Source organism: Anopheles cruzii, chromosome 3 (assembly GCF_943734635.1).
Source record: "Anopheles cruzii chromosome 3, idAnoCruzAS_RS32_06, whole genome shotgun sequence".
NCBI lineage: Eukaryota > Metazoa > Arthropoda > Insecta > Diptera > Culicidae > Anopheles > Anopheles cruzii.
In genome coordinates, this window is record NC_069145.1 from 18,740,900 (window position 1) to 18,754,870 (window position 13,971).

Consider the following 13,971-nt stretch of genomic DNA (forward strand, 5'->3'; position numbering starts at 1 on the left):
GTTCCTAGGTAAGTGCTGCTGCCGGTTACTTACTCGTAGGCCGCGTAGCTTCCATCCTTAAACGCCAGCGTGGCGTCACTGTAGTGCTCGGTGTACTGGCAACGATCTCCCGTCTTGTGCACGGGACAGTAGCACTCCGGCCCAGCGTCTGTCTCTTGACACCGGCCAACGCCGCACGTGTCCACGGCACACCCGATACCCTCGTGCTCACAGTTGCGTCCCGTGTGGCCTTCGCGGCACAGGCACACGTATCCGCGGACCGTCTGCGACTCCATGCACGTGCCGGCCCCATGGTTGCAGGGATCCTCCGCGCACGGTTCGCACGCCGTCAGCCCGACCGTTGTGATGGCGTCCTCGTACAGCTGCACCTCCCGGTCGTTCAACTTAAGCCGGCTAATGCAACCGACGAATCCTTCGCGCGAGTCCAGCGCATTGGCCGGTACGCTGTCAAAGTTCGGCACACCACCAACGAACAGATGGTCGTCCAGATTGAGTCCGTGGAAGCGGAGCCGCTCGGGGAAGTTCACCGGGGCCTGATCGTCCACCAGCAGGAAGCCGTTGTTGCGCACCCGGTTCACCTTGACCGTGTGCCATTCGCCGCGGCGTACGGGTTGGTCCGGTTGCAGGGTCACGAGCTCACCACCGAACCGGAACCGGAACTGAGGATAGCCGGCGTTCAGCGACAGCGCGATAAAGTCCTCGTGCGGACGCCGTTGGGCACTGTACAGCAGCAGACCGTTCAGTTTCTCGGGCTTGAACGAGATCTCGAAGTAGAACTTTGAGTACACGTTCTCGATCGGCTTGAATTCGATGTAGCTTCGTGGCGACTGCGGGAAGAACGGTATGACGCCGTTGACGACGAGCGTGATCAGTACGTTCGCCGTTTGGCCGCCGTGTTTGGCGGTGCAGACATAGGTTCCGGCGCTCGATGCTTGCACGTCCGGTAGGACGAGGACAGCCTGCGAACACAGGGGCGGGAGACCAATCAAGTGACGTCCGTAAGGCGATCGACAACCTACTTACACTTCGGGTGTCCTCGTCGGCCGCCAGAGAGCCCTCGTTACGGGACCACTGGTAGGACGTTGGGTGCAGGTCGGTGTTGCACTGCAGCTTAACCGTGGTGCCACGGTCTGCGTACTCGACTCGGGCCGTAGTGCGCGGTACGTCCGGGATCGTGTTGTCTTCCACTTGCAGCTCAAAGTCTGAAATGTAGCGCAGCCCGTCTTCCGTGTAGCAGACGCACGTGTACTTGCCCGTGTCATCTTCGCGTGCGTTCGCGATGAACAGCCGGTTTCCGTCTTGCTGTAAATATGAGCGCGGTGAGATGTATTGTATCGGACTGGATACCGAGATACCGGATACTCACACGAATGTTGAACGGCAGCGGTGAGCCATCGCCCTTCTCCCAACGGATCGGTACGGTCGTGCCGGCCGATGAGGTACAATCGACGGCGATCGACTCTCCGGGACGCACGTACGAGCGTGACGGTTCGAGCTGCAGAATTGGCAGTGATTCGGGAGCTGAGCGGGGAGCGGTAAGTGGTTCCGGATAAATAGAAAAACAATCGGGCGTTAGATTCGCAATGGTGTGGCAAGTGGCAAGTTAAACTGGTTTATAACATTCATTACTACTGGACGCTGCTTTTTGTTGGCTCCTCAACACTGCACTTCTTGTCACTGAACTACTTCCACCAGTTAATGGTCTACGAGGTCATACGAGGATTATTTGTGAGACGAAGCCCCATCACTGAGGGCTTCCCTCGAGAGTCTCGCCTAGCGTTACTATATTCCCACCGCAGTTAGCCCCGACAGACGACTACGTTTTTAGCACCATAACCTCACAGTTAGTGGCCGTTAGTACCTTGCTACCAGTTTTATGTTCTATGTTCTGTTAGTATGTCAGAGTGGTACGAGACAGGCACTGATGATTGATGGCGTTAGTTACAAGCAAACACACAGGATTACCACACGATAGCGACAGGATAACGATAGGGAGATCCGCGCAGCACTCTCAAACAAAACGGATCATCCTTTGTTAGGGTCTTTTATGGGGAGCGGTTGGCGAGGACACGAAGACAGCCGATAGTGGGGCGATAGTGGAGAACCACCTGGGCAAAGGCAGTGGCAGTGAGAACAATAGTGAAACAAAAGTCCCAAGTTGAAGAAACAAAGTGTTCCCTTTATGATTCGGGAGAGAACAATAACGAAAGGACAATTTTAAAATTCGTCTGCCGTTTGGTCGAAGATTTGGCTGAGACAAATAGAAGCACACACAAACACACGCAAGCGTACGCATAGAGAGAGAGAGAGAGGAGCATAGAGAGTCAACGGTTGCGTTTGAAACGGGAAAAAATGGAAAACGCACACAAAAGCACACCAAATGGCAAAAATGTATTTAAAAACTACATACCGTCAGGATTACCGTCGGAAGGGTTTATAACATTGGAACGAATAAACTAACGAAACAAAACCTCAAAAATGGCAAACCACGATCTCCTTCAGATTGCCATGCGTTGTGCGCTGCCTGCTCGGCAGTGAACTTGGGGCATTTAAATTTAAGGACACGAATCCTCTCCCTCGAAAGAGGCGGACAATGGGGGGAAAAATCGAATCGAAATGACATTGAAAACCAAAACTACAGCAACGCTATTGGAACAGAACACACATAAGTAATGCATTTAGCACGACGAAGCAGGCGGACGGACTTTCGTACTTAGCACAAAAGCACACTAGATAGACGACTGAATGAGGTGAATGACAAACAAACAAACGAGAGACGAGTTGCTGCCACAAACGGTGTCTCTGCGCCGCACGACGACAAGGGTCCTGTTTACTCTCTGTGGTGTTCTCCGATATTGGTTCGCTGAAATGTGGTCCAAGAGTTGGTTGGTTGGTTTCGAATTTGGAATTTTCCTTTCCGGCCCTTGCACGCGGTGGCGGCTTCGGAGTGACACACAATTTGTTCAAAGGGCTCTCTTCGATTGACGATCAGTGGACTAATAGTACTAAGAGGGAACTAGTGAGAGAGAGCGGGACAGGACAAAGCCTAGGGCTAGGGAGTCTAGTAGTCTAGGGACAAAGGGACCGGGAGTAACTACCGGTTACGGTACAACTATGGGGTTGGACGTGTACTAAACAGATCGGTGGCTTGGAACTGGGCTACGTGAACTAGAGTACACATACACAGAGGGAACGGGGAAATAATAAAAACAACAAACTCATCATAACAAACCGAAATAAAACGTTGGTTTACGCTTCGGACGATCGACATCCTCTTCCTTCAGCTCGTGACCACCGCCGTCACCACGTTTGCCACCGGAGCGCGTTCGGGCGCCATTACGCCCGTTCCGGGGACGGTAGCGAGCCCGCCCACCTCGGGGTCGACCCATCGCGGTGGTGCTGTTGCTGTTGATGCCGGCCGCCACCGCTGACGCTGCCACCGGACTGTGCCGTGGGCCGACGGGCGTACATGAGGCGAAACTGAGCCGATCCCGGCAGATGTACCGCACGTCATCGCAGACCCACTGGCGGGGAACGCACCGGACGTACACCACCACCATGACCACCGGGCACGAGTAGTCGGTGAAGCTGCACGCCTCCTCCGACAGTCCGCGCTCTGCTTCACGAAACAAGGAACGAACGGAACCGGGAACCCGGTCGGCCCAAGGTTGGGTTGCGCGGGGGGCGGTCTAGTGAGTGTCGGGTCGGTCTCGGACTAGGGAGATGCGGCGTGGCAGATGTGGCGAATGGGCAAATTTCGAGATCGATCGAAATTGGGGCTTTCAAACGCCGACGTCACGAATACTGCACCACCCGACCCGACCCGGGGACCCGGGGAATTCTTTTGCGTTTTTTTCTTTGCAGTAGCAGCCAGCGAGCAAACAAAGAAGCCAATCGGATCGGAGTCCACGTGGCTGCGCAGTATTGGTGACGTTCCGGGCGGGCGGTCGGTTTTGGAATTTGGACCCGTCGGACAGGAGCACACGTGGCGCGTAAAAGCGTGGATCGTGGCGGCGCAACCAGGCAACAAACCTGGCCGGGTCGCTCGATCGGTGCGAATGGGATTATTGTTTGTGTTTGTGGTGATAGGAAGGCATGCACCGGTGTATGAACGATATCTAAGCGATCTATCTTGAAGGCTGGTCAAAACAAGCTCACAAACGGGCACACACACACAAACACACGTACTGTGTTCTGTGCGTGTGTTCTGGGATGGCATACAATGATGCAATGATGAACAACTACTACTCGGGCTACTCGGATGATCGGGTGCGGTGCAAGTGCGGTGAAGATATGATAAACGGTATGAGGCATAATGAGTAGGCATAGTTCTATAGTAGTGGACAACTGAAGGTCTATTCTATGTCAAAGTCTGGCCAGTATGAAATGTAAAAACAGCCAACGGCTGCCGTTGTGTCCACCTTGATTCCTTTGCCAACTAGGTCCTGGTGAGGCACATCAAGCCAAGGTCTGCGTTTGTCGACAGATACCACCACAACTACCGGTCGGTACTATGTTCCAATTGCTGGCCTCCAACAGGGGCTGTCCGTACAATCCCGAGTAAGCTCCCACGAAAGACTCACCGAGACCCACGATAAAGGATACGATAATTTCGTCATTCTGCTGCTGCTTCTGGTTCGTTTAAAGCTTTTCATTCATTAGTACACTGGTCTGTTATTTTATTGTCCCGTTTTACAGTGGGTGTCGTTGCAGTGGTAACAAATTAATACTACGTTCCTTCTCGCTAGGACTTCCAATTCATAAACCTCGGTTCCTCGTCGGTTATATAGGGGTTACACAGTTCCGGAAGGAATTTTTGTTTGCTTGGTTGTAGGTTAGTAGTAGTATCATTACAATGTGTGCATGAAACGTGTGTCAGTGTGTATGTATGCATTGTATGTGTGCATGAGTGGGTAGGCAGTAGGTAGGTCAGTTTTACGTACTACAAACGATAGCATGATGATGATACAAAACTAGCTACTGAGGAGGAGTGTGCACTCGTCGCTCGGCCGTAACCTCGAGCTCCACGATTAAGAATCGCTTCCGGTTCTTCTTCTGTACAACATGCGCTTATCTTAAATGCAAAACTACAAGTGTTAGCCACCGGCAACAACCTGGGGGGGGGGTCTGTGTGTAATGTGTGTAATGCAAGTCTGTGGCCTATCGGTCTAAGCGCGGTTACGTTCCTATCCGTTCCTACTCTACGAACTGGCTCTGTGTGCATGATGGTGTGGCAGTTTTCGTTTACCTCGGTACAAACTGAGACTGAGAGGCAGATACTGGAGTTTTGTGTAAAACACTTTAAGCAACCCGAAATGATCACCCTCGTCTGAGGATCTTGACGGAACGAACACTTTTTGGTGCTTCTCGAACGTGATCTCTGCTTCAAACGGCTCCTATGCTTTAGTGGGCAGGGGGCACACATTACACTTAACTTACTTATCGGCAGTCAACTGGCGGGGTGTGTGCCTTCAGTGATCCTGTGTGGTGTTCCAATTGTTTGTGTAATGATTGTAAACAATTTCGTGTCGGTATCAATCGAACTAAATCTGAGTCAAACAGACCGGTAGCTATGTACATATTGTGTGTTCGAACAGCAAGAAAACAAACTGAAATTTCTACAACTCCCGGGACGATCACCGGGCCCATACGTAAGGCTCAACCAAGCTAACTAATAGGCAGCTAATACTACTGTGCGAGAATCAAGTGCTCAAATGCTGTCCGCACTCGTCCGTCCCTGTCTACGGTGAAGCATTAGCCGTCGAAACCATCTACGGTTAGGTGTGTTTAGCATCATCCACTACCGCGGTTAGCCGTGCTACTAATACTACGTGTACCAGCATTTCTTACGGCAGACGAGTGGGCGATTGCACTTAAGAAACTAACTATCCTCGTGGATGGAACGAAAGACCCGCTGAAGGCCCTACCCGGGAGTGGTACGCTTGTGCACACACTCTGCTGTCTGATCTGCACAGTGGCTCGCATTTGGTTTCCTCTCTCATTTGGTCACGCTTTGGGCAGATGGGCATTAATGGTGTACCTTACGTAGTCTGTCTGTGATAAGTTAAAAGCCCACCACCTATACTAGAGGTTGCAGGAGGTTCTGGTTTTGCCACGCTGTTGTTGTGGTTTTGCTGTCGTTGCTAGTGGGACTTGTGCATGAGGCGCAGGAATATCAGTACTACTTACCCATGATCGACAGCACGACCGAGTCATACGCTACTGTGCCGTTGCTGTAGTACATGGCGCACTCGTAGTTACCGGCGTCTTCCCGGTTGACATCGTTCAGCTGCAGCTTCCGGCCGTTCACCTGGGCTTTGCTCGGCAGCGCGCCTTCCTTGCGGGTCCACGTGTACTGTTGCAAAGCGGAACATAAAGTATTGGACGGTCATCGCGCAATTGCACGAACCACTTACGCGAACGCCTGCGTACGAGTAGCCCGTTGGTAGCTGGCATTCCAATCGTATCGAGGAACCTCGCACAACATCGTGGTATCGCTGCCCGTAGATCGGCCCATTGGGAATCATTTCGTTCTCTGCGGAAATTAAGAAAACCGCGGAATGGGTAAGCGAGAACGGGCTCAGTGGTCCGGGATCCGGTGCTGCTTACTGTTGACGATCACTTCGGCCACCTTCGTCGTGTTGCCGTGGTGGTTCCACGCGGTGCAGTAGTACCGGCCGGCGTCCTCCGGGGCGATGCTGTAGAACTGCAGATAGTTGTCGTACACGTGCACCGTGCGGGGCAAGCTGCGGTTATCTTCGACGTGCCAGCGGAACTGAATCGGCTGATCGCCGGTGACGTTGCACAGGACCTCCACCCTATCGCCCGGTCGCACCGTCATCGGCATCGGTGGGCTGAAGCTGATCTTGGGCGGTGCTATCACCTCGACCATGATGCGCACCAGCGTCACCGGTTGCGTGGACAGTGAGTACGTGATGCAGTCATACAGACCGTTCGCATCGTGGCCGGTATTTTCGATCGTCAGGTTGCCGCCCCGCACGAGCGACCCGTACGGAAGGGCGCGCCCGTCCGAACGGCGCCACTCGGTGCGTGCGCTGTGGTGCTCTTCGTTGCAGATCAGCGTCGCCTGTTCGCCCAGCACCGCCTTGTAGGTGTGGTACAACGGCTGTCCCGGTTGCGACGGTGGTAAGGGCTGCGGTCGGTGGATGGGCTGTGGGCCCCGGCCGTCGTCATCGTTGTGCTTGCCAATGTCACCCCGCTTCGGCTCGACCTGCAGTGTCAGGTACTGCGAGTCCTCGCCGGCAGCGTTCTTTGCCGTGCACTCGTACGTGCCGGCATCCTGCAGCTCGGCACGGTGCAGCTGTAGCGAAACCTCGCGCAACCCTTCCACCGGCGCACTGTACGATCGGAGCGCTCCGCGGGGGGGTGTTAGGGTGAGCGTCGGCGCCGGTTTACCGCTGGCCGAGCAGTAGATCGTGAAATCGTCGTTCTCCGTGATCTTGTGGTATTCGTTCGGTTCGAGGGTGATCATCGGTGGCTGTAGTACCTCGAGCGTGGTCGAAAGGGCTGCCGAGCCGGCAACATTCTCCGCCCGGCACTCATACTCGCCCGCATCTTCCAGCTTGGCTTCGAGCAGTCTGTCGGATGAATGGCATCTCGTTTAGCGAACCAAGCGATGATAGCGTAGACCACCACCCCGACATTCTACTTACGTTATCACTCCCTCTGCATCGTTGGTGAAGCGAGTGGAGAGCGGCATGCGATCCTTGCGGACCCAGCTAATCGTCGGGTACGGTACTCCGGCCGACGCACGACAGCTCAAGCGGACCGACTCACCAACCTTGATCGTTTGCGGTTCGCTTGGGTACAGCTCCAACACGGGCCTCTCGCGACCTGCATACGAAAAATTAGATTCATTAGAAGAGAGTACATCCTTCGTGTCATAATAAACGTTGTCCTATCGGTTGGAACGCTTCCCATTTACCGGTGATCGCTTCGAGGGCTTGTAAATAGTAACAACACACAACTCTTAGTGCCATGATATGAGGCCCGTAAGGCCATATTTCGAGAATGAAATGCTCATCGCACAACACTTACGATCGATTTCGATAACGGTGTAGGCCCGGTCCATGCCCTCCTCGTTGTTGGCGACGCAAATGTACACTCCACCGTTGCTGGGCTGGGCGTTGAAAATGCGCAACACGTTGCTGCTCTGCTGGACGTTGCTCTCGAACGGCTTGCCGCTCAGCGTCCACTTGATCGTCGGGAACGGTGTTCCGGTAGCTTCGCACGGGAGCGAAAAGTCCGAACCTTGCACCAGCATGTAGTTTTTGTTTAGCGGATTCACGCGTGGTGCGATTCTGGCGAAGGAAAGAACGCGCGAAAGGTAAACAGGTTGGCCATCGTTTGCCAATCAATGGCCCGGCGAAAGACGTACTTGTTCGGTTGCGGTGGCAGACTATCGGTGACGAGCACATCGACGGTGGACACTTTGACGCGACCGGTTGGGAAGTAGGCCGTGCAGCTATAGCGACCGCTGTTCTCTTGGGACGCGTGCTCGATGATCAGAATCTCGTTGCGTACGTTGGCATTCGGTGGCAGCCGCGTTTCGCCCTGCTTGTTCCAGGTGACGCGAGCCGTCGGGGAGCACTGACACACCAGCCGGATCTGTTGGCCCGGTTGGCCATCGAAGCTGCTGGGCATGATTACAACTTGCTCCTCTACCCCGTTCGAGGACGGTGGCGGTACAACCGGACCACCGACGGTCCGGACGTACACCGTCAACAGGGCATCGGCCTCACCGACGTCGTTCCGAGCGAGACACCGGTAAGTGCCGGCGTCCTGCAGTCGGAGCGAGTTGAACCGCAGCAAACCGTGCTCGTTGACCGTGTTGAAGGGCATCGGCTGATCGACGCGCTCCCAAACAATGGTCGGTGTTGGGTAACCCGTGGCAACGCACCGCACCTCGACCCGTTGATACTCGTTCTGGTCGACCAACTGAGGCGAGAGCTTTACCGCTGGGCGCACAAGTTCTTGTTCTGCGAATGGAGACGGAGAGATTGTGGGGCTTGAGTTCACCGCGGCACACCAGCGCCATCGCCATACTTACTGCTGACGTTAATGGTGACCTGTTTGTAGACCACCTCGGGTCCACTGCCGGCGCGACAGACGTACGATCCACCGTCAGTGATCTGGATGTTGGTGATCACCAGCGTACCGCGATCGGTGTACGCGTGATCGGGCATGCGGCCATTCTCTCTGTTCCATTGCACTTCGATTGGATGCTGAAATTAAAGGTCCACAGGACGATTGAAGCGACGCCGTTCACGAAACATTTCGCTGGCACTCGGGTTCACATACCTTCGACACCAGATGACGTGCGTGACAGTCGGCCCGGAAGTCATTGCCGACCTCGACAATTTGGATGGACGGCACGTTGATGTTCACTTCGATCACGGGACTCGGCGGTGGCACGATCGGCCGCGAATCGACATCTGTCGAGTTCGAGAAGTGGACAGAGACAGAGAACACATTCAACGTTAGTACCGAGGCACTCGGAAGGTACACGGCTGTCTGTACATTGTTATTCGGTGATGGTTAACTGCCTACTTATGCCCTTGTTAGTTACCGGATTATTAACTATCTATAAATTAACTTTCAGGTGACTTCGGGGCAAACTGACGCCAAATCGGAACCCTCGTATGGTGGTGTTTAGGTCACCTCCGGAGTGCTCCAAACTAGTTTGACTATGTACAGCGGTATGTCCCGGCGGTCCCGGTGCTTTGTTGCGCAACGCAATACTATATATACAATACTTTGGAGCGAAAAGTGTGATTATAGTGGTTATAGGTGTACGTTGCGCCTAAGGTCTGTACCTTGTGTATTAATTTTTGTAAACGGCCGGCATGCATGATGTTGTAATGTTTGGCTGATTAGAGAAATAGTAGATCATTTTCGGTAGTTAAGTCCCTGGAGCACGGGAGTAAGTAGGAAGGCAAGCGTTCGTGTTATGACCAACCAAAGCGCTTAAACATTCAGGTAGCAAACCACCAACAACCACCTTTATGAGATCGCTTGTTCTTGCTTTTGTATATCACTTCGATTACGGCGCCATATTTGTCGCACTTCAAGTACTGATCGTAGTGAGGGCGGTACGATGCCTCAAACGTCGCACCGTTCGAGCAGTTGATTTTAGTAGGTGCACTAGCGACAACGTTAGCGGCCGCAGGTCTACGTCTACCCGGTGCCAACCGGGCGGTCTTAGGTTTCCGTGCTCCTGTGCGGTGCATGATGATGATGATGATGAGATTAACGATGCAAAAAAGGGTGTTATGCGTGTGGTTGAAAAACAATTACATTCGAACCCGGAACGTTAAGAAGAGTTACCCATACCACGACTAATGGGCCCCCAAACTTCTTGCCACTGTAAAGGCCAACTTCTTACCATTTGGTTAAATCAATGCCCATTTTGTAAACCAGTTGCGTGTAAACTATTTTGTGTGAACTCTTCCGTTGCAATTCAAAGGTTATTAGTGCAATTTAAAGGCGAATGTGCGGGTTAACCCCTTTAACTGTTAGCCTGCGGCAAACCATTCCGTGAGTGTGAGCGTGCAATTGATGAAGCTACGTGGTAACAACGAGAACAAAAACGGATATCCAGAGCCACATTTACATGCGGCAGCACGACGGCGGGGAGAGAAAGAGGAACACCTCGTTACGCGCTACGCCTAGCCGCGTAAATGCGTGCACCCGGGGGCCAACACTTACGGTTATCGCAGTTTACGCCCGTGTAACCTTCGCGACAGTTGCACGATACCTCACCGCGGCTGTCCATCTGACACGAGTCAGCGTTTTCGCAGGGACACCGCTTGCAGACACTGGGCATGCCGGCACGCCGGTTGTAGATGTCACGATAGTGCAAATCTTCGCAGAGCTAGAAACATGAAGAATGCTGTCAATCTCCAGTGAAACGCGGCGCCATGGTGCCACGGCCATACCTCGCAGCTAGTACCACGATAGCCCGGCGGACAGCGGCACATCTCTACATCTTCGGCAATGCCGTTGTAGTTGCGAGTGGTAACGGCGGTTCCGAGTGTGATGTCGCTCATGCTGGACTGGCGCGTACCCTCTTTGGTGGTGGCGCGGATCAGGATGTGATCCAAATTGGCCAGCACGGTCAACAGATCGCTTCGGGAAGCCGGGTAGGACGTACGGCGATTAATGACCGTCCAGTATGACTCATGCAACGGTACGATGTAGGTCTGAAAAGCCAGAGCAGCGAAGGTTAGCCAATCCGAAATATCCGGCATCGCACAGCAGACTTACGCCATCCTCGTAGTGGTCCCGAGACCACACCAGCTTCAGCCCGTTGCCAATGAGAATTATATCCTGGTCCGGCAACGGTCGTCCACCGTCGACCTGCTGCGTTACGGTTAGGTTAGCGCCGTACGACAGAATCTGGCTGCCCAGCACCTGGCTCGGCAGGTTCCAGTAGTACGTATCGCGATCGCGGAACACGTAGCTAATGACGTTTATGCTCGGGTTGATGTTGAAGTTGTCCCGCACCAGCACCTTACCGTCGCGGTCGGCCAACGTGATCGTGTTGTCGAACTCATCCACAATGACCGGCAGTTCCTCGCGGTACATGTTCGAGATGCCGCACGACTTCGTTACACCGGAGCAGAAACACTCCAGACACCCGGACCCGTGCCGACTGCTCAGTCCGAACGAACCTTCGCGGCACTGGTCACACCGACTCCCTTCGACCAGCTCCTTACACTCACAGCCGTAGCTGGTGCACCGGCCTCCCCGTGCATCACAATCCCGGCTGCAGTCAACCTGCTCGCTCGGTTTGCTCGGTCTGCAGTCGAACGGAGTGCCACCGGTTGCGTTGCCGGTGAACTGTGGCAAACAGTACTCGCAGCTACTACCGTAGGTGTTATCACGACACCGGAGACAGGCACCCGTCTGAGAATCGCACTCCTCCGAGTGGCCATTACACTGACACCGTTCGCACAGCCCCAGGTAGATACCACTGTCGCCCTTGTAGTATCCGGGCGCGCAGTCTTCGCACGATAGGCCGATGTGACCCTGCGGACACTGGCACTGCTCGACGGGCCAGGCACGCGCTCCCGATCCACCGAACGGATGCTCTCGGGCAATGTCCAGGCTGACGTGCGACAGGGCGGCCTCGTTCGAAACGGTGTTGTACGTTGCCTTGATGAAGATATCACTAACGTTCGCTAGTGCCATAAGCAGGTACTCTCTGTTGGCCGTGTTACCGTCTTCGTAGTTCTGCCAGAAGTCCTCCAGCACCGGGACGGAGTTGGTGCTCGATCCGAACGGTGAGCTGCCGCTGTTGGCCCGGTAGTGGTGCAGCTTAATCTTGTTGCCCTGTAAACGAAGCATAGTTACGGTTACTTAGGGTGCAGTTCAGCAATTCTGGGCGCGATCGTGATCTTACACTGTGCAGCACTACATCTGGAGAGTTGTTACGCGAGACTCCACCGGACGAGTGGGGCGTGTAGCGTAGCGTGTAGTTCAGATGGCCACCGAAAGAGGTTAGCTTGTTGCCCAAAAACCTAGAAAAGTGTATTCGTAGTGTATCAAGCTCTCTCTCTCTCTCTTGCAGATAACGCCACCAAAATATCAGCTTACTGTGTCGGAAGTCTCCAGTAGAACGTTTCGTCGCTCACTCCGAAGTTACGGTACACTATTTCTCTGTTCGAAATCGGTAAACTGTTGGCGACGACCGACGGGTTGGTATAATCGGAGACCAGCGAGAACGACGATCGGCCGTCGGCGAACGAGGCCTGCACTACGTCCCGCGTTTGTGTGGTGCTGGAGCACAGATTCGATACGCCCATGCAGAAGCACTCGACGCAGCCCTTGTCGTGCATGTAGAAGTGCTGCGCCGAGCACCGGTCACAGTACTGCCCCTCGACACCCGATTTGCAGTAGCAGCGACCATCTCCGAGCGCTCGCTCCGTACCGAGTGAGTTACAGTTGGAGACCGGCCGCGGGAAGCAACCCTCGCCGAGAGGGTTTCCGACGTAACCAACGTCACATTCCATGCACCGTTCGCCGGCATAACCTCGATCGCACTTGCAGACTACATTGTCGCGAGCATCCAGGTAGCAGGAGCGAGCACGAGACTTCTCACCCGCCACCGGACACGGACACGGTTGGCACGGTATGCCACGGTTCGGATCACCGTAGTATCCCGGACGGCACTCTTCCGCCCGCGGTACACAGCGTCCCAGCCAGGGACCGCTGCTCTGGCGGACGTAGTCGTAATCGCAGCTCTCGCAGGACAACCCCCGGTAGCCGGGTGGACAGCGGCATTCCTCGACGAGCGAAGCGGAACCCAGTCCACGATCGTCGTACCCGGCCGAGTCCATCATGATGTTCACGAGCTCAATGTTGCGCTCGATGGCGTCGATGTACTGCATGCGGATCAGAATGCTGTCGATGCTGGCCAGCAGCATCATGATGTCGCCACGGGTCGCCGGAGTCTGGTCTGGTTTCTGCCACAGCCCCGGCAACAAGCTAACTGTCACGTGGTTCTTCACGTCCGGATAGAACGTCTGGTTGTGGCTGTACAGCAGAGTGATTCCGTTGCCCTACAACCGTACGAGAATTCGGTCATTCGGACGAACTTTGTTGAGCTGGATCGTTTATTACCTGCAGTATGACATCCGGTGCTAGGATGGGACGTCCGTGACCGTCATACTCGACGTCGTATCGGATGGAACCACCGTAAGATTTCAACTGATTGCCCTTGTACTCCTCGGGAAGCGAGTAGTACGGGATTCGGCGTCCCGGCACCAGGTTTGTCAACCGGAGCTGCACCCCGTGCCGTTGGGCGGTTAGATTGTGGTTCTCGAACTCACCGACCACCAGCTCTCGTCGTCCGGACCACGGTCCTTCAACACCAACCACCGTCAATGACGAGACCGGAGGCTTTAACTGCAAGACACACAGAGACCCGGATTAAGTAGCTGCACTAGA

The 13,971-nt window shown here is 54.4% G+C and overlaps 1 protein-coding gene across 1 annotated transcript in view; it reads right to left on the reverse strand.

Moving 5' to 3' along the window:
* The window catches only part of LOC128269986 (basement membrane-specific heparan sulfate proteoglycan core protein), an 84,434-nt gene that overhangs the window by 3,842 nt on the left and 66,621 nt on the right, over positions 1–13,971 (reverse strand). Inside the window, exons 30-46 of the mRNA XM_053007390.1 lie at positions 13,645–13,929; positions 12,619–13,583; positions 12,425–12,542; positions 11,287–12,354; positions 10,959–11,222; positions 10,729–10,894; positions 9,322–9,455; positions 9,071–9,245; positions 8,399–8,999; positions 8,059–8,321; positions 7,674–7,854; positions 6,610–7,598; positions 6,417–6,535; positions 6,190–6,355; positions 1,367–1,521; positions 1,024–1,302; positions 34–959 (exon numbers count right to left, since the gene is read on the reverse strand). Of these exons, the coding sequence (XP_052863350.1) occupies positions 34–959; positions 1,024–1,302; positions 1,367–1,521; positions 6,190–6,355; positions 6,417–6,535; positions 6,610–7,598; positions 7,674–7,854; positions 8,059–8,321; positions 8,399–8,999; positions 9,071–9,245; positions 9,322–9,455; positions 10,729–10,894; positions 10,959–11,222; positions 11,287–12,354; positions 12,425–12,542; positions 12,619–13,583; positions 13,645–13,929 (6,854 nt within the window). The remainder of the gene's footprint in view (positions 1–33; positions 960–1,023; positions 1,303–1,366; positions 1,522–6,189; positions 6,356–6,416; positions 6,536–6,609; positions 7,599–7,673; positions 7,855–8,058; positions 8,322–8,398; positions 9,000–9,070; positions 9,246–9,321; positions 9,456–10,728; positions 10,895–10,958; positions 11,223–11,286; positions 12,355–12,424; positions 12,543–12,618; positions 13,584–13,644; positions 13,930–13,971) is intronic.